General features: G+C 43.6%; 1 protein-coding gene across 1 annotated transcript in view; it reads right to left on the bottom strand.

The window, feature by feature from the left end:
- Nucleotides 1-21,354, bottom strand: part of LOC135217275 (deoxyribodipyrimidine photo-lyase-like) — a 282,698-nt gene that overhangs the window by 38,573 nt on the left and 222,771 nt on the right. Inside the window, 1 exon segment of the mRNA XM_064253015.1 lies at nucleotides 14,422-14,624. Coding sequence (XP_064109085.1) covers nucleotides 14,422-14,624 — 203 coding nt within the window.

The following is a 21,354-nucleotide window of genomic DNA, read 5'->3' as shown; positions in this document are numbered from 1 at the left end:
TACATTAACAGTTATTATCTTCGATCGAGAAGGTTCTCACGGACATGCAATCTTGACATCGAACCTCTTAAGGATCGTTACGTTTCCGTGTCTGTTCCCAAATAGGTTCTCTTTTGTTAACGTGAACAGGGGCGAAAAAAGAGATTCTCGATGCTCTTTGCGATATGAGAGAGTCGTGGAATTGGCCTAAGTGATTAAAATAAATCATTTCATCATTCCTTGTAAGCGACCCCTTTTCGATTAAATGGGTAACGAAATCAGGAACAAATCTTGCCGTTACCGAGCCTGCTGTCCGAGAGGCTACTGGACTCTTAGGTTAATAACTCGCTAAAACGAGAAAATATCTTGGATGGTGCTTCTGGCGCAATTTGCGCCAGGCTGGCGCTTCCTTCTAGTTCTTTTTAGGTTATGTGCCATAACATCTATGCCTTTATGGTACCCGACATCCTTCACATGTTAATTCCGTTCTTAGTGCAAAAAAACTTTTATATACGTAAGTATAGTCCATTCAGGGAAACAACTTCTGCCACTAAGAGAATGTTTCCCATCCGACTCACCCAACTTCTCTTCAGCAATATCCGATTCTAAAAAGGTTGTGTGCGTTTCTCGAAAGGATGAGAGAATTATATATATTGCGCTCTGCCGTATTAGAATCCTTTATAATACTGTCACATTGTGGTAAACAGCATTAATCTAGGAAACCTTTGTAAGGATACTAGGAATTCTGTAGTTAACCTCGGTATGTGCATAAGACTTGACCATACCGTAGTCTTAAAGTGAATTCTCTACTACATTCATCTTCTCACTAAGCATGTACTCTAATAAGCCATGCTTTCGTAAGCATGAGAGCATTATACAATATAGAGTTCCGCTGCGTTAGAATCCTTTAAAAATGTTACCTACGATAAACAGCATTGAAATGTTGTAATATCTTTCTTATTGAAAGCTTCTTAGCAAAAGGCAGACAATATTTTATTTATGTGTTTGCTTAACTATCCCCTCAATCCGAGGCTAAAACCACGATTGTAGGGGAGAGACACGGTTAGTCATTCCATCCCGCAGGAGAGAGACATGTAACCGACCACTCATGACCGACTCCTACATGATACTGCGTTGGTATCTACAGTCTAAGCGATAGCAGTCTCGTTAGCCGACTGGCCTTACTCTTCCAGAGTTGCCAGCTACTCCATTTAATAAAGGAATCTTATAAAATTATTATCGAACTTCAGGAAGTTCTTCATAATGCATATCTAAGCGAAACAAGACTTCGATAAATCTAGAAGCTAAGTAGGTGTTTGTCTTAACCAATCCCTTTAAGCGTAGTCCTTCCTAGGAAATTCCTGGAAGGATACTGGTAATTGAGTTGCTCAGCAAAGAAGTAACTACGGTATGTGCTTATGATTTGCCGTATCGTATTCTCATACAGCAGATACTCTACTACCTTCTTTCCCTGCCGAGGCAGATAGAGAAAGGAAAAAATTTTTACTATCTTCGTTCTTTTCGTTAATAGAACGATAGAAAGAGTATATATATCTCCTTAAGGAAGGAAGTTAATCCAGGAACTCTTTAAATCTTCGTGATTTCCTCATAAATCGTGGAAGAGACAGAATTCCTGTTCATCTGTAGGGTTACGGAAGGAAGTAGATATTTCTTATACGCCATCATACCCAAACGTCGATGAGATTCTTATAAGAAAACTCCCAAAGCTCTTGCCTCTTCATAAACGAGGGAAGAGCATGAATGAATGGAGAGAGTCCTCTGAATAATGAAAAAAAAAATGGCTTCTCTTAGTATCAGAATCCTTATTCTGGCAAAAGCGACGGCTGCCTGTGCGACATCTTGCACCTTTGCCAGGGGAAAGTTGCTCAAGTTGAAAACTCAAAGAGGAGCCTCGCGACTGACCCTCTCTCTCATAAGAAGATTAGGAAATATTCTGGCGCCTGACTCCTTGCACCTAGCGCCTGGAATGTTCCGCGCCACCTGGAATGTTCCGCACGCTAGAAAGGAGACTCGCTCCTGGAACGTTCCGCTTGCGTGGAAGGTCCCGTGCGCCCTGATAGTTCCGAGCGCCTACTAGACCCCTTTTAGAAAGAGCATCTTGCCCGGAAACGTTCAATGGAAGGATCGTTCTGATTGCCACTCTACTATAAGGCTCCCTGCTCTAGCCGTCTGTTTTTCTGGCGCAATTTGCGCCAGGCTGGCGCTTCGTCTCTTTGAAGGCGCCTTGCGCCAAGAAAAATTTTCTAGAAAACGCGGCTCGCGTTTGGTTGTAGGAACGCGGCTCGCGCTAGTCTGTTAGCTGGAACGTGCCTCGCTGCTGGCTATTGGAACGTAGCTCATGCTAGCTTGCTGGAACGCGGCTTCCTGGCAGCGGCTGGCAGCTCGGTGTTCTCTTAGTTTTCAGAGAACGCGCTAGATCATCGAAACTCCAACATACATCTTCGTCTTTTCGGATGTAAGATGAAGAGACGCACTTTTTTAAGGATGCCTTATCAATGGCATCCTTGGCAGTCTGGGACGTTCTACAGAACCTGCCGAGGGGACGCCTGACCGGTGGGGGTTCTCCCTAACCTTCCTGCGGCGTCGACTTTCCTCCTCCACTGGGTCTGGTAGTTTGGAAGAGGTCTAGGCCTGGAAGCGCTCCGGAGCCGATCAGACGCACCCTCCACTGCACTGGGAACACTATATTTCACTTCTTACCTTTTTAGAGCTCGCCTTTTGAGCTCCATCCATTTATCTTCAAATTTGCACATTGAATTTGTAGATTCTGTGGAGTAAGAAGGTGATGAGAATGCAACAACTACTAGAATTGTCAATACTTAACTGCTCGTTAGTACGAGAGCTCTTAAAGCTTTCTAAAGGAAGCGTATCTAGTTATATGCTTTCTGACTTCCTAAAGTAGGAAGTTAGATCTTATATTTCCTTCATCAAGTTCTAACACTTATACACGTATTAGTGAAAAAAAAAAATCATATTTCCCTTATTGCAAAAATATATGAGCTGTCTACCGAAAAATTCGGTAGTTTCACGTAATATATTCTTCGAAATTTCGAAGCCAAATTCATTAAAAAGTTAATAAAAGCGATGCCAAACCAAAGACCACCAGTACTCCCTGCAAAAGACAGCCCAGAAGGTCGATGGCGATGAAAAAACGAAAATCAAGTCAGGAGGTAGCAACAACGTATGTTGACACTACCGCGACAGAGAAAATCTGGTTCTAGAACGGTAATCGTTCCTATTCCTGCCACCCAGCGGCAGGGGCGGTAGATCACCTGACCTACCTGCAGCGTGTGCCGCGAAATTCGAATTTCTGTTGGGGACGACGGAGTCTATAGCTAAGTATATATCTGCTGGGTAAGTTCCATGTACAAAAACACTTTCCAAAGATACATTAAAACCAACATGTATGTCCATCAACCTCTGTAGTAAGAATAACAAAAAAATACTTCATGAAGTTTTTCTTACAAATCCACACTTCCAATGTTTTTATCACAGCCCACAATGTTTCCAGCATCACCAGTCTTGTCTGTGACAGAAAAAAAAGGTAGTCTCAGCAAGCACAGTGCGTGTGACACACACAGACCTTGGACCTCAGGTATGAAATGACAACAACCCTTACTTTCCTTGGAAATTATGTTAAGTATAGAGATATGCAGGATTGGATGTTATTATTAATAGGGCTTAGTTTTTCCAGACCTCTGAGTCCCAAGTAGACTCTTCTCGGGCTGGTTCTCAGGGATTAGTCCTAAAGAGAGAGAGAGAAAAAAAAAAAAAAAAAGCAGGATTGGATGGAGGGCACCCATTAGTATAGGATTGATGGTTCTTTATACAAACCATTTTCTGGGCTCAGCTCGTGTCGGCCTATGAAAGTAATCCTTAATATCATCTTTCTAGGTAAAATTATCCTAAAATTACCAGAGAAAAAAACAAATTAAGAAAATTGTCAGTAGGACTGACTCGCTCACTCTTAAAAAGAAGTGTCGGTATGAAATAGGGGCGAGTGTGGAACACTACCACGAGCCAAACACCAATTAGAACTTCCTATCAGAATCCCCTTAAGAGAGAGCCGATACCAACGGGCGATGCAGCCTCTACTACTACTACTAGAGGACGCCACGGACAGCAGCGCCCTAGCGGCATCTTAATTTTTAGCACCAGCGTCTTGACGCAGTTTTCTCCCGTGCTGTTATTATTTGTGATTTATCTCGTTTTCTACGATGGAGCGTTCAGCAATTGCCACGGCTAAGTTAAGTAACTCATAAGTAATATTTTATCATAGTTTTATCTTCCGGGTACCAGTATTTTCCTTTTTATAGGTCATATACGGTTTCCCGGTTGTCTCGTGGCGGCCATGCTGCCTCGTAAGAATTCCCGGTCCTCCATACTGGGACTTCTTATACTTATGGGCTTACTTTATCACGTTCATTGTTTTACATCGAGTTTTAGCTAGTTTAGCCCTCTTACCATTCTCTTAGCTGGTATTAGGGCTATCATTATTTTATTCTGGCCCAGCATCCCGGCTCTTGCTCTACATCGGCTATCGCTGGCTCCGAGTAGGCTACTGTTCCTTGGAATAGTTGCCTCCTCCATGGGCTTCTTTCTCCTTTCCTAAAAGTGTCTCTTCACCTTTCGATGTGTTATTATTATTATTATTTAGGGTGTTAGGCTAGCCTAGGTGCTTGTTCCATGTATTGGTACAGCTTGGTTCACGTGGCCCTACCACGGTTGTGGTGATCGCGGCCTAGGCCACTAGTAGTCACGTGTTCCATAGCACCTCACCCTGCCCCTTCCCTCCCTCTCTGATGTAGGGAGGAGCTGGGGGACCCCTTGGTTGTCATAACAACCTCATAGCCTTCTCTCACATTCCGGAGGTGCCGGGGGGTTCCGCCAGCAGGGGGTATAGGGCGACCACTATGAGGTACCGGGTCTCCATACGGGTAGTTGGTGAGGTGGGAAGGAGTAGGCCATCCCTTCCCCCTTTCCTCGCTCCCGCCGTGTTTCACCGGGACCTCCTTCCCCCCCATACCCATTACTCAGTCCACCTCCCTTCTTACGATATGAAAGGAGCCTTCCGTCGCAGCCGGGGCCCACCCTTCGGTATAGGTTATTGGCTACGCTAGCGGGTAGGGTGGGTACTTTAGATGGTCGTTGCTTGCCTACTATATCCTTATATCTCTCCCTCGCTACCGGAAGGGAGCTTACCCTTACCTACGCACTCTTCTAGTAGACGGGTGGAGAGAAATTGTATTGATATTGTTTCTGTTCTATGTTAAGGATATATACCCTAATTTAAGATATTTTACAATGAATTGTGTTTTATAATTATGTTAATCAACCATCCCCGCCATTATCCGTTGTGGTTTCCTTTACCACCACTCCTAGTTGGTTGATTCTTGTGCCTCCGCCACTGGCGGACCCATAGTCTCTTCCAACATGGTTACCACACGTATTTTAGCAGGGCTCTCGGTTTATCTAACTTTATCGCTCCGGCACCAGCGGAGCATATGTTAGGCTGTAAGTGTTTACTCTGTACTAATGTACATTCCACTTACAGGCTACCAACTGTCAGGTCCTCGCTTGCAACGCGACGCTGCATGGACCCCTGGGCGGACATTGATGAGTGCAGGTCTCACGCCCATTGTGCCACCCTGTTCAACGAGTCCATAGTTTGGCATCCGAGGCCTGCACCATTTGCTACGACCTGGTCGGTCAGCTGGTGATCTGGGGTAAGACCATTATAAGGTTGTTTATCAATTTACTAACACTTTTAGTTCGTAAGTTTGTTATCCCTCCCGTCCGCAATGGTAGCTAATTCAGCCTTTCTTTCAGGCTAGCGGTGTGAGGGAAGTCGCCCTCGCCACTCTGAAAGCGTGGGTGGGCGGCTTTGGAAAGAACGCCGCCAAGGGCCAGCCCACATTTTGGATAAAAGCTGGCCATCCAGATCTTCCCTGCGGGCAAGTCGACGGGCTACGTCGACCCCTTGTCCGCCGCCCCCGTAATAGCCGCCATCCAGCAGGATCTTCAGCAGTCGTTGGGGCTCGTAGCAGCCCAGGAGCCAGTTCGGACGTCGCCGGCCTGGACCTGAATCTCGAGCCGATGGCGGTAGTGACTGAGAATTTGTTGGTTGAGGTAGGTTTGTCGGGCGCCCAAGGTCTTTCCTTGGGCGCTCCTGGATCTTCTCCTGTCCCTTCTTCTTCCGCCTCTTTCCAAGCTTTCCGGGATCCGAGATCCCTAGCCGCAATCCCGCTCTCTCTGTACCTCCCAAGGAGAAGGGAAAGAGAGAACCGAAGACTCTGTCTAAGTCGACTTCTAGGAAGTCGTCTTCGTCTTCTTCGGCGAGGAAGTCATCGACTTCTTACGCCGACGCGGGTAAAGGCTAAGCCAAGCTCTTCCCAGTCGAAGAGCTCCCAGAGGCAAGGCTTCGAAGGAGAAAGCTCGCGCTACCTCCGAGTCGTTGCCTTCTCCCGCCTCCGCTGTCCCCTCTCCGGCTATGCCGGCAGGGGTAGCAAGTACCAGCTCCTGTGTTCCTTCTCCTGTCTCACCAGGAATGATGGAGCAGGTAGGAGTTATGGTTGGGTCCCAAATCTCAGCTTGGGGAAACCCGCTTTGAGCAGATGTTCGCACAATTGTCGAGCACTCTGTCTCAAACTGGGACAAACCGTCCAAGACTCTCGAATAGAGTAAGAGAGACTGAGGATCGGATGATTGGGCTATCCCAGGCTCCTCCCCCAGTATCCCCTGTTCTAGCACGGGGATTCTACAACTCCCGTCTTATGACTCTCTGCCATCCTTCTCTATGGAGAATCATGGAGAGTAGCGCCTACGCTCCCTTTAAGGACGGCATGATTTCCATCCCGGAGTTTGGCACTCGAAGGATTGAGGACTTCGAGTTCTATCCTCCGGGCCTGTCACAGCCTTTCATCGGGTATGCTAGGCTGACGCCAACGGCTCTGACAAGGGAGGACAAGATCTCGAAGGAGTCTGTCCTATACAGTAGAGACCACGCCCAACGGGAATGGGTCCACTGCCTTGAGGACTGGGAGTGTACTAACACTAAACTCCAGGCCTATAAGAGCCCCCTTCACTATTTTCGCCACGGAAGAGGAGGTCTCTCTTCCGTTCGCTACGAAATTAGTGGAGAAGGCTCTTCAGGCAGTCCTCAAGGATGAGCCCGTTCCACAGTTGAGAGAGTCGGAGTCCACTTCTCCACTTTCCCGCCTTCGGAGAGTATGGGAAAAACTGCAGCCACTTCACGCAGGGTAAACTCAAGCCGGACTGCGCTATGGACCAGTTCGGTGAGAAGTTGCCTAGGCTTCCGGACTCCCTAATCCAGGCAGAGTTCGATGCGCGAACTAGGTTTGGCAGGTCCCTTAACTCTATCATAGTCACGGAAATGGCCTGCGCTGTCATATGCGAACGAACCGCTATTCAAGATCTTAGCGAAAGCACAATCCACACGGTTCTTCTAGACGCTTTTGACTTCTTCCAAGCCAGGAAGAACTGTCGAAAGCATGTTCTTCAAGAATGTACTATCAGGCACGAGCCTAATAGACTCTTGACTGCCAGCATGTGGGGAGCGGATCTCTTCCCGGAGTCAGCAGTGAACGAAGTTCATCACGAAGCTGCTAGAATCAACCAGAGCCTTAGAGCTAGGTGGGCATTTCCTAAGAGGAAACAGGAATCCGTTCCCACTGCTGGCAAGAAACCAAAGAAGGCTGGTAGGAGGTTCCAGCCATATAAAAAACTCCAGCCTCAGCAGCAGTTTGTGCAGGCGGTCCCAGTCACCAACAACAAGGACAACCTGCTACATCTAAACAAACTCAGCCTTACCTCCTGGTGCCCCAGCAATCCCAACCTTCGACCTCCTATGCCATCTCGCCTGCCTTTAACCCTACTTTTGAGGCTCAAGGCTACTCTCACGAGAGGTAGGGCGAGAGGTTACTTCGTCACCGTGGCGCAGGAAGGGGCGCAAGGAGTAAGCAGTTCAGAGGAGGGCGTGGTGGCCAACCCGCCCATCAGCAATGAGGCTCTTCAGGTAGGAGGGAGGCTTGTTCCTCTTCCGCCACAGGTGGGGGTTCAGCAGTTGGGCACAGAGCATAGTGTCCAAAGGATTAGGCTGGAGCTGGATCCAAGATCCTCCTCAATCAAATCATTCCATCAGGTACCGTCAAAGGAATTGATAGATTACGCGGAAGAACTCCTTCAGAAAGGAGCTATTGCGAGAGTCAAGCATCTAAAATTTCAAGGTCGCTTATTCAGCGTTCCAAAGAAAGGCTCAACAAAAAGAAGGGTAATCTTAGACTTGTCAAAGCTAAACTCTTTCATTCGCTGCGACAAGTTCAAGATGCTACCCTCTCGCAAGTAAGGACCTTACTGCGCGTGGAGCCGTCACATGCTCATCGATCTACAGACGCATACTATCATATCCCTATAGCCAGGCACTTCCGCCCATTCCTAGGATTCAGGCTAGGAAGTCAGACATCTCATTCAAAAGTGATGCCCTTCGGTCTGAATGTAGCCCCCAGGGTATTCACAAAGATAGCAGAAGTGGTTGTACAACAATGAGAGCTCAGGGAATCATGGTAGCGGCATACCTCGACGATTGGTTAATCTGGGCACCAACAGTCGAGGAATGTCTCAAAGCTACCAAAAAGGTTAGTTCACTTTCTGGAACATCTGGGGTTCCAGATAAAACAAAACGAAATCCAGACTTGTTCCGGAATCTCGTTTTCAGTGGCTGGGAATCCAATGGGATTTGTCCTCCCACAACTCTATCAATTCCAGTGGCCAAACGGAAGGAAATAGCAAAATCTGTCAGGCAATTTCTCAAGTGCAAAACAAACATCAAGAAGAAACCAGGAGAGAAGAATCCTAGGGTCTCTTCAGTTTGCTTCAGTAACAGATATCCTTCTCAAAGCAAGGTTGAAAGATATAAATCGAATTTGGCGCGTCAAAAGCAAACTCCAATATCGAGACAAGTGTCCAGTGATCCCACGATCCTCCGCAACCAACTACGGTCTTGGTCAAGAGTACAGAACCTAGCCAAGAAAGTACCCCTCAATATCCCCTCCGATGTTAACCATTCACACGGACGCATCCCTGTCCGGTGGGGGGAGGGGGGATACTCTCAGTTCAAACAGGTTCAGGGGAACTTGGTCAGTTCAATTTCGCCAGCTCCACATAAACGTGTTGGAAGCAATGGCAGTATTTCTTACTCTGAAGGAGAATGCTTCCCCCGAAAAAGTCTCATCTAAGGCTAGTTTTGGACAGTGCAGTAGTAGTTCATTGCATCAACAGGGAGGAGGGTCCAAATCCAAGCATGTGAACCATGTCATGATAGCCATCTTTGCATTAGCAAGCAAACACAAATGGCATCTGTCTTGCCATCATCTGGCAGGAGTAAGAAATGTGATAGCGGACGCCCTGTCCCGGTCAGTCCCTCTGGAATCAGAGTGGTCTCTAGACGTCGGGTCATTCCAGTGGGTAAGCCAGAGAGTCCCAGGTCTCCAAGTGGACCTCTTCGCCTCACAAGCGAACCACAAGCTCCCTTGCTATGTGGCCCCCAACCTGGACCCTCTGGCTTATGCCACGGACGCCCTGTCGTTGGATTGGAATCAATGGAGGAAAATTTATGTTTTTCCTCCAGTGAATCTTCTCTTGAAAGTCCTAGACAAACTAAGGTCTTTCAAAGGGATAGTAGCTCTGATTGCACCGGACTGGCCCAAGAGCAACTGGTATCCACTTCTCTTGGAATTGGGTCCAATCTCGACCTCAACGGATCCCCAATCCCAAACTATCACAATCAGTACAAATGAGGACTGTGTTCGCTTCCTCAGGAACTCTCCAGACCCTAACTTTGTATGGACTTCATGAAGTTTGCGGCTAATAAAGATGCTACATTGATCCACAGAATATTCTCTTCCTGGAATCAGATAAGAGGGAGTCAACATCAGACAATATGACTCAGCTGTTAAGAAATTAGCATCTTCTTGAGAGAATCGAACACTACAACCATGACAGTTAATTTGGCTATATCCTTTTTCAGATCTTTATTTGAAAAAGGTTTAGCAGCTAGCACGATTACCACTCACAAGTCGGCTTTGAAGAAAATCTTTCAAGTAGGTTTTCTAGATAGATTTAATCTGAATCTTATTTCACATCTATCCCTAAAGCCTGTGCTAGACTTAGACCTTCTCAGAGGCCTACTACAGTTTCATGGTTCTTAAATGATGTCTCAAACTAGCTTCAGATACTGACAAACTCATCTTGTACATTCATAATGCTCCTGAGGAAAACTCTATTCTATTAAGCCTAGCCTCAGGAGCAAGAATTTCAGAACTGTCGGCTCTATCCAGAGATGCGGGCCATGTGGAATTCCTCCCATCAGGAGAAGTTCTACTTGCTCGGATCGTAGCTTTTTAGCTAAAAATGAAGATCCTCTTGCAAGGTGGGCTCTTGGAAGGTTATCCCACTTCCACAGGATCCTTCTCTCTGCCAGTTTCAACCCTTAGAGCCTTTCTATCTCGTACTTCTTCTAGATCCTCGGGTGCTCTCTCATGAGAGAGAAAAAGGTGGTACTTTGTCAGTTAAAGGTATTAGGCAACAAATCCTTTACTTCATTAAACAAGCCAACCCTGAGTCATTCCCAAAAGCTCATGATATCAGGGAGTAGCCACCTCTATTAACTATTTCCAACATATGAACTTTGAGGATCTTAGGAGTATACTGGATGGAAATCACGACAGTCTTTAAACGGCATTATTAAAGTCCTTGGAATCTTTAAAGTTTTCAGCAGTAGCAGCGGGAAACATAGTTTCCCCTGATACTGCTTAGTAGTTGTAGTATTAATCCAGGTCTCCTTTCTACCTACTTCAACCAACATGCCTCAACCTATCACCAGGCTACTCATCATCATAGCCTTAGCCGTTGTGTGTTATAGTGGTCTGTCCCTTATTTTTTTGCTAGGGACAGCCACATTTGTACTGATATGTACTCCAGTGGTCCTATCCTTATTTTTATGCTAGGTTAGGCCACAATATGTTTGTATAAATTTTCCATTAAGACTTGTGATAACTTCAGTCACAATTTGATTGATTATTTGAATTAATTGTATTTTCTGTATTAATGATGGATTTTGATGTACCTTACCCTTATTTTTATGCTAGGGTAGGACATATGTATATAATGTACTTTTAGGTTCTAAGTAAATTTAAATAATTTCTTTATTTTTACATGCATATTAGGTTATTGTTACTACCTTTTAAGTACTTTAAGTTTACTAACATTCTGTTATTGTTTACCATAGTTAGTTTAAGTACTTATTTTGTATGCTGTATTTGATTTACTTATATTATATCCATCATTTTAACATGTTTTTCATTTTTTGTTTTTTCCTTTTCCATCTTGTCTGTTTCTCTGGTACTCTTTCATAGGCCGACACGAGCTGAGCCCAGAAAGGGATTTTGACGAGGAAAAATCTATTTCTGGGTGATTGGCTCGTGTCGCCCTATGAAACCCATCCCTTTTATGGTTTGTTTTCCCCCCCTTGCAGGACAAGATGTAATTATGTTTTAATTATGTTTTAATTAAGGATGACCGCTAGGGGCGCTGCTGTCCGTGGCGTCCTCTAGTAGTAGTAGTAGAGGCTGCATCGCCCGTTGGTATCAGCTCTCTCTTATGGGGATTCTGATAGAAGTTCTAATTGGTGTTTTGGCTCGTGGTAGTGTTCCACACTCGCCCCTATTTCATACCGACACTTCTTTTTAAGAGTGAGCGAGTCAGTCCTATGACAATTTTCTTAATTTGTTTTTTCTCTGGTAATTTTAGGATATTTTACCTAGAAAGATGATATTAAGGATTACTTTCATAGGGCGACACGAGCCAATCACCCAGAAATAGATTTTTCCTTCGTCAAATCCCTTAATTGAACTATTTATGCATCTCAAAAATGCAAAAAAAAAAATCACTATTCCTGATAGCTGAGTGTACACACACACACTTTGCCCTTTCAGTCTCTTATGGGAAACTCTTAGTTCCAATAGTCTAAACAGCTTTTTTTTTTTTTTTTTTTTTTTTTTTATAAAATAATAGTACTCGTTCCACAACTAACCCATTACTTTTTCTTTAGCCTAAATAGCAACTTTAGGATGTATGAACCAGGCTGTTCAAACCCCAGCAGACAAGCAGATTTCAAAAGAACATCAGCTACACATGAGGTAAAACAGGTTATGAATCATATGGCCCATAAGCTTTCAAAAACTAAGAAAAAGACAGTAACCACGTTCATAAAACGAGCTGAATTTGTATAAAGATGGAACAAAGAAATAATTGCACTTAAAGCTGCTCAAGTAACCCTAGGGAATTTACACTTCACAGAAGACCCAACAAATTCTGGTTGAGAATGAATCCCATAAGCCTGAATCCCTTGACAAGCCAAGTGAACCTGCTGTGAAATGTGGGCTAAGCAAAAGACAATCATATATGTACTTAGGAAAAAGATATCTCACTTAATAGTTTCTTTTAAAAACCAGGGAAGTTCTAGCACTATAATTTCCTATGCCCTGACTTTAAAAGTGATCTATTTATTCCTATGTTGCCCATAAAGACTTTGGCAGTACCACATATCTTCCAGATCAAAATTGTATTTTTAGCAAGTTCTCTCTAAAGTCATCCTTAGGACAAGAAGTCTAGAATTGGCTAATCTTTACTATTGTTCTAATAGCAGCCAATGACTCTGACTGGGTAGGTGTGTTAGTCATTATCACTAGAAGAATGTAAGGAAAGAGGAGTAACACAATGGGAATGCTTAGCCAGTCAACAAACTTGTATCCCAAGAGGCGTCCAAAGGAAAATCAACCTGTAAAGACAGACAGATTAAAGGAAACGGTGATAAATAATTAAATAGGAGGGGATAGCAAATAAAACTGAAACACTTTAATTCAGGAGGCATCAGCATAAAGCTGAAATTAATTTATTCCTCCCTTTCATATTTGGAAATAAAAACACTACAACTGTACATTCCACATTTTAGTTGTAGCCAAAATAAAACTTCTAGCCAAATGCTAAGCATTAAACCTGATAGTAAAAAATGACAAACTGCAGCAGCAGCCTGCTTAGTGATGCACACTGTCACAGGCAGGGTGATCTTACCCCTTTGAATATGAAAATATGAGATTGGTGAAAATGTCTTACACTTCAACTTTCATGCAAGAAGCATGGTCTACAAATGCCTCAATGTCCAGAAGAACTGACTCTAAACCTAAAAGGTTGATGTGCTTGTCTTCTGTATGTGACCAATCTCCCAAGGACTGATGGTCTAAAAGATACTCTTCCCACCCCTTGATGGAGACATCTGTGAACAATAAGATTTCTGCCACCAACTGTAATGTGCTTAAATATGACAAATTTTCTAAAGGGGTCTCCAAAGAAGAACCCTGAAATAGAAGAATAGAAACAACTGTGTCTAGAACTGAAGTCTTAGTTGAAGGTACATACTATGCAAAGGCAGCAAAGAAGGACTTTCAGGCCATGCTGAGAGAGGACCAACCACTCCCTCATAGTCCTGATGCCTTGGGAGAACGAGTAGGAACAGACCTGCAAGGGAAGAAGACAACGGCAGGGAGAAACCAAAAAGACAAAGACAATGGATTTTTGGCCTTGGGAATAAAATCAACCAAAACATTCTTCACTGGCCAAAACAGAAAGCTAATGCTGGCTGCTGCATAATAAGAAAAGTGAATGAGAATTCGTTACTAGTAACATAAAGCTTTTACACTCACAAACACAAACACATACCCAATCCTTTTAGCCGAGGACACCTATGCTTTTCATACGCACACTTAATTATCTTTAAAAGCAACTTTCCATTCTCTCTAAAGCAGCAATAAAAATAAAAATCAAGAAAACAAGTAATCAAAATGACAAATTTTTAATCAATTTGTATTTTTCATAGCTAACAAACCTGAGGTCTTGACAATAGGATAATCTTCTAGCACCAAGCTGGAAACCAGTTAAAAAGAATCAAAGATTGTAAAACAAAGGGAAACCCACGAACAGTAAATATTTTAAATCTATCACAGCTGATGGAATAGTGAGCTCAGCTGGGTATTCCTACCCCTCACCCAATACTTTTTCGTAATCAAGTACTTTGTTAACACGTATGCAAGGACTATTTACCAGCTGCATCAAGAATAATCCTATATAAAAGCCCTTGGGTTTAAATTTGTGTTGGAACAAATACCAAATTGTTTACCAAACAGACACCAAATGGTGGTGGATAAATACCATTAGTAAGCATGCAACTTAGTCATAATGTAATTAAATTTTAAACTTATGGTCTGGTAATTAAGGTATTTGTTAAAATATGGTTGGCATTTACCAGAAGTACTACAGTATTGCAGTTTATTATATAATAGTCATTACCATGAACATGGGGACATTGCCTGGGACTGCCTCTTTAACATCCTTTCGCCATTGCTCAGGAACACGTAAGGGCGCAAAATCAGTTACAAGGCACCCCATACCATGACTCTTGATGAATTCAGGAAGGACAGTTCTTGCTTCTCCTAGAAGTAGGTGGAATCCAATACCTAGGTTCTGACATTCCCTTTCTACCTCTTCAAGACCTGAAATAACATAATAATAATTTGTTACTTAAGTAAACAATGTAAAACTTGGAAAAAAAAATTAAACCCTGAACAAAATGCGAATGCAGGGTTCATTAGATAAAGGATTATGATAAATGACCTAAAGTTTCTAAATCTAAAAGAATGTAAATTTTCCTGAATTTAAAATCTGTTCCTATGAGGAGATACACCTTCACCTACATGGAAAGATTCCTTAGGCTGGAGGAATTATCCAAAGGTCACGACTCATTTTATTCTACCCATCCCGATATGCCAGCCTCCTGGTTACATACTTGTACAAAGGGAAAGGCTACTATCATAACCATCTGTACAGACTGGCACATGTAATGTTCAAACTGACAGGGCCCTGCGCCAGATTTTGGTATTCTCAGCACTTCTTCAAAACATTACAGAAGAAATCTAGCTTTCTCATATGTGATGGAAATATACAAGCTTGAAAAGTAATATCATTAAAGAAATTAGAGCCAAAGATAATGTTCTATCAAGGCCTCCCACCCATCATCTTTATCACAGGGAACTGGAAGGAATAGCATCTTCCTACTACTGAAAAACAGGATGCTCTGTTGTGTAAAACTCAGTCCAGTCCCATATGGCCATACCAACATGCCAGTCATGAACCAAAAGCGAGATGCCTTTCTGGACACAGGAACTTGGCTAGTTACTTATGTTGAGTAACCTCCACAGGTCTTAAGAAGAGTGCTTGTAGATGACACCCCTCAGACAGAAAGAGGTAGAGGTAGTCAGGCAGCACCAGACACCTGCCTTTAAATCCTGAACTACTGAGAAGCACTTGAACAAAAAAGATGGAGCAAACCCATAAAACTTTGAGCTCTTACCGGAGGTATGGATCCTACCTGATAATCATAAGCCTAACTAATGACTTCCCCAAGCCATTAAGAGAGGGTGCTCATGGACATCTCTCACTTTGTGCCTGCCAGTATTTATGAAGTCTTCAACCCTCAGAGTTTATAAGTTGAGTCTTGTACAGAGAGTACTGTATAATTCTTACTGGATACGACAGCATCATGTCTTGATTCTCACCTACACAATCCCAAATGAAAGGAGTTGAAAAGCCCTCAGATCTCTCATCAAAAATGACAGGCTCCAAGTTTTTGTCTCAACTCAGGAACAGATGAGAAGGAGAGAAATCTCCAAACATCCATACAATGAAGCCAGCCAACTCTCTTTGCCAATGTTCCAACTAACAGGAACACAGACCTGAGCTTGACATCACAGTCTGAAGCCTACCTCAATCTCATTTAGTGTTGAGGTAGGATTAAGGACCACAAAAGTCACACTCTATTCTGGAGGCCCAAGTCTGCAGGTTGAGCAAGTCTGCTCAAAGCTCTCAAGAGTATAAAGACCTCAACTGAGGCAGGGAGATCCATACTCTTCAGCAGAAACAGATGGGAAAGGGCTGATCAACAACCTTCAGTGCAAAACTGAAGAGGAGTTTGTCTTGCTGATGTAAACTACAAAGTTCACAATCTGCTGAGAAGTGACTACAACTGAGGTATAACCCTTCTTACGGGGTGGAGAGGCTACCTTATTCTTCTTAGACTGATGAAGCCTAAGCAAGGATGAAGACAATAGCACCTTTCCTCGACTGCTCAAATGTATGACGAGATGATCCAAGGATTGATCTTGAAATGCCAACCCTTGTAGCTAAATTCTGAAAGAGACACACTCTCACAGGAATTTCCCTGTCCTCCTTGTACCTTTGGCAAAACCAAGAGGGTCAGGCGACCAGGTAGGGAAAAGGGGCACTCTACCTGTCCTACTAGAAGAACCAACAGGAGGGGTAGATCATGGGCAACCATCAACCTACGATGACTGCAACATGGGAAAGGAGGTACTTATGCCATGGCAAAGAACCAACCAGAGAAAAGCAAAGGTCACTCGGACAGAGCAGAGTACTCGATTCGGCCAATCCGAAAAGGTCAAGCTGAATCGAGTGAGCTGATAAGATCACAACAACACAACTATGAGTGGTAACCATCAGCTAAGAACCATAGCTTTCTCTCACATTCACTAGCCTCCTTCAAGGCCAAAGCCCCTGAGAAGAAGGACAATGAGGGATTCTGCATTTGCAATCCTATGTGCTTGGACCCTAAGGTCAAAGATACAAGGATGGAACCTAACCACACACTTAAGAAAGTGTTGGCAGATAATGTTGAAACACCTAAGTGTCTTGGCACTCCCCTGTACACTGTTAAGAGTCTTCTCTCACCCTCGGAGCACTCATGATTCCAAAGAATCTGAGCACTCAACAAGACTCTCGACTCTTTTAAGAACAATCATCAGGAGTGTCTTGTCTCCCCTGAGTGATTAGAATTCCCAAGAATCTGAGTGCTTGGTGAGCGCTAGAAATACCAAGTAGTTAAAGCGAGACTCCAAAATCTCATAATAACAGTCATCGGGGGCACCTTCTTTCACCCTCCAACCGCTCGTGATTCCAAAGAATCCGAGTACTCCGTGAGTACCAGAAATTCTAATGAATTCAAGTACTCAGTGAGACTCCTGAATCTTGCAAGAACAATCATTGGGAGTGTCTTGTCTCACCTGAGTACTCATAAATCACAAGAAACAAGCACTTGGCAAGCACCATAAATTCCAAGGAATTCAAGTGCTTGGCTAGACTCACGAATCTTGTAAGAACAATCATCAGGAGTGTCTTGTCTTGCCAGTGCTTGAAAATTGCAAGAAACCAAGCATTCAGTGAGTGCCAGAAATTCCAACGAATTCAACGCTCAGCAAGACTCCAGAATCTTGTAAGAATGATCATCAAGAGTGGTCCTCTCTCAACTTCTAAGAAGTTGAGGAGGAGCAGGAATAGAACCAGTCTTATATGCAGACATCTAAGAACTGATTCAACAGAACACGCACTTGCGGTTCCCAAAAACGCAAGACCCCATAGGAGAATGCAAATTGGATCCTATCCCCAAAGGGCAGGAAAAGCCACAGCGAGAACCACTGCCTCCTCAGAGATACATTCCCTTAGAAATTCCGTAGAGCTTTTAAAGGGAAACTCTTCCCAATTCTCCAGGTGTTTGAATCCTCAGAATTGAGACACCAAGTGGGAACCTGGTGAGCATTCAGCGAGTGCTAGTAGTCGTGTTGGCAGGAAGAGAAAACGTGAATATCGCTCTTTCTATCACCCTGTGCCTGAACTGGGATAGTGAGAGGTCTATCCGTCAACAGTTCGGAATGCTTGCAAATCGTTAGAAACACGAGCACTCGGAACAACTTCCTGATCAATTGTGATTCATGGGTTTGTGTAAATTATAACAAACGCACAATTAACACAATTTTACACATAAGCAGTAAGATACAAGCACAAACAACATAGAAAAATCCCACCAGGATTGAAATAAATCAGTGAAGTCAGGTAGAGAGAGAAGAATACACGTCTACTCCTAACGACGAAAACAAAATTGGAATGTTTACATCCAGGAATTCCCACAAAGTCCGAAATGTACAAAATCCGAAACAATAATTTCCATAAGGAATAATGTAAATACTACAATTAATGCATTCCAGACACCCAAAAATATTTACAAAAATGATATTGTTATGATACAATAAAGTTTGTTCATACTTACCTGACAGATATATATATAGCTGTATTTTCTGAAGTCCGACAGAATTTTAAAAACTTCCGACACACGCAGTGGTCGGCCAAGTGGTTAGTACCCATTCCCGCCGCTGGGAGGCGGGTATCAGGAACCATTCCCATTTTCTATTCATAATTTTTATTTCCACTGTCCCCTGAGGGAGGTGGTGGTGGTACTTGATTATATATATCTGCCAGGTAAGTATGAACAAACTTTATTGTATCATAAACAATATCATTTGTTCATGAAACTTACCTGTCAGATATATATATAGCTGAATCCCACCGTTGGAGGTGGGAAAGGACAGAATAGAAGGATTTTGGGAAACAAATGCATGCAGATGATTTACATCTTGGTTCCACCTGTTAGCATAGCTGGCTTCGTGGTTACTGCCACGTAAGTCTGCTTGTGCTACTAGAGTGCCAGCGAGAGTAGAGACCATATATAGCTGGTACACTCCAGATGATCTGTCAACAGGGGTGAGACCACGACGTGACTAGACCATATTGACCATACCATGAGGGCTAAGAAGTAAAACAATTAAATTATATATATATATATATATATAATATATCTATATATATATATATATAGATATATAGTATCCTATATTATATCTATATCTATATATATATATATATATATATATATATTATATTATATACACCACCTGACCAACCTAGCCAAAGTTAAGGTTTTGTTTTAACTAAGGCTTAAGAGTTACGAAGTCGCCCTTGGCGGCGACTCAACAACTAAATTAAGAGCTCTTCCTAACCATTTTCTACAGGATAGGATGAGTGGTACTTCTTGCCCCCAAGATTGTGTCTGCAGACACGTATGGCCCTAGCGAGCAGCAGATCTCATATGCCATCTTCACATCCTGTGCATTCAAATCAAAAAAGATTTCAAATCTTTGTGCAAACACAATGAAGGAGCCTTTTTGAAAGAACTCCTTAACACTAAAGCCAGGGTGCTCTTCGATATGGGCAAGTCCGGTCTTTTTCGGAACACTGCAGATTGCCCGAATGACTTCGACTTTCTTGAGTTTTATGTAGATAAAACTTGAGAGACCCGACAGGGCACAGGACTCTCTCTGGCTCCTGCCCACTAACTTGTGCCATCCCTTGATTCCAAGCTCCTGGCCCAAGGACAAGACGGGTTTCCATTCTTAGGCCACAACGGAAGGCTTAGAGAGCATACCGCCTTGTGTTCTCTAAAGCCAAAACTTCTGACAATGGCTTAAAATCTCACTAACCCTCTTTGTCATATCTAGGGTGGTTAGAAGAAGGCCTTCCTGATCACATGCAAGAAGTTAACAGGTAGGAGAGGTTCGAATGCTTTGACATCAAGAACTTCAGACTACGTCTAAGTTCCATATTGAAAGCTTCGATCTGGACATGCACAGTCAGTCCGTCTGTACTAAAGTCAGGTGACCGACCAGTTGACCAGTCAGACGAATCAAGGACAGCAAGACTGTACCCTGAAGACCATAAGGCACTATTCTTCGCTGAAGGATGAGTGTCTGGACTGCCTGGCGATTCAATCTAAGCAAACCTTGGGGGGTGTATCAACACAACCCAACGTCGTCAGCGAATCAACTCCTGAGCAACTCCTGACTCAAGCTTCTGGTGCCAGGAGAAAGGAGCGAGGAGCAAAAAGACGATTCAGTCCCGAAGGACGAATGCCTGATAGTCCAACCTGGTCTCATGTTACACGATCATCGGGGGTGTATAAACGCAAACCGACTTCGTCAACAAGAAACTCAGGGCTACTATATGTCGCTGATTCTCGCACGAGTTTCTGACTCCGAGAAAACAGGTGAGACAAAAGTAGATGGTGAGCGAGTTTCGAGATTCCACAGAACTCAAAGATCGTGAAGGGCTTTGTTGTTTGACAGAAGCAAATCTCTGAGCCCAAAGGCCGTCAACAACATATTTGCGTATTCTTTAATAGTTGTAACTGCCAGCTTATCCCATTCTTCAGACAGAAAGGGAAGACGGTAATCTTATTCCTGTCAACATCTCCATAGTCTGAACGTAGTCAGACTCAGAGCGGAGAGGTTATAGGTACCTTTCGAGTTAGAGTAGACCGACTCTCTCGGAAAAGGTCCTTGGAAAGTGAACTAGGAAGGACGTGACCTCTGTGAATCCAGGATCCTGAAGGCCAACATGGGGCGATCAGCGTCATTGTCGCTCCCTGTGACGTCATAAATCATCTTATTACATTTCCTAAGCGTTTGAAAAAGGGGAAAAAAGAGACTAAACATCCATCCCCGTTCAATATCATAGGATGGCGTTTAATGGTACCGATCTCGGATCGAGAATAAGGGAGCAGAGAAGAAGCCTCTTTGCCCTCAACATAGCGAAGAGATGAATGAAAAGACGTCCCTAAAGTCTCCACAACTCTCAACCTACTTCTAAATAAAGATTCCACTCGGAAGTCAGTAGTTCCTGCCGTCGATCGAGACGATTCGTACGGACTTTTGCAATCCTGTAACGAACCTCTTAAGATATGAGAGAGCTGTGGAATATCAGAGTTGATTTGGACCACTGGTTCCAAAAACTCGTTTCGAGGACTGGAGGGACGACCGAATTGCTTCTACTTCTTTCCGATTATGATCCAGGACATCTGAAACCCTATCCAGATGTCCGGCACCTTCTTTCTATCACCTCAGGTGATACTTGATGCACTGAGAGATGTTCAGAATCATTCCTAGATCTTTAATAAAATTTCAGTTTCCCGGTAGGAAAAAACTGTAGAGGTCTGAATTGCAGTCTATTCAGGGAAATAAACTTCTTCAGGAAGGAAATGGTCCCCAGCAAGCTGATCCATTCCCTACCCGAGTATGCTTACTTCCCTAATAAGGCTGCACTTTGCCTAAGCAGGAGAGCATACGTAATAGTGCAATGTTGCGGTAGACTCGTAGTCCTATACCGTGCGGTAATGAGCACCGAAAGGATTAAGAGATATATGTTGAACATAGTAAGGCAAAAACGAATGCAATGTTTATTCATTTCATTTGTAAGAAATCCCCTCAATCTTAGGCTAAAGTCCGTGATTGTAGGGCAGAGATATGGTTAGTCAGTCAATCCCGC

Source organism: Macrobrachium nipponense, chromosome 7 (genome assembly GCF_015104395.2).
Source record: "Macrobrachium nipponense isolate FS-2020 chromosome 7, ASM1510439v2, whole genome shotgun sequence".
Classification (NCBI taxonomy): Eukaryota; Metazoa; Arthropoda; class Malacostraca; order Decapoda; family Palaemonidae; genus Macrobrachium; species Macrobrachium nipponense.
This window is presented reverse-complemented; position numbering and strand designations above follow the sequence as displayed.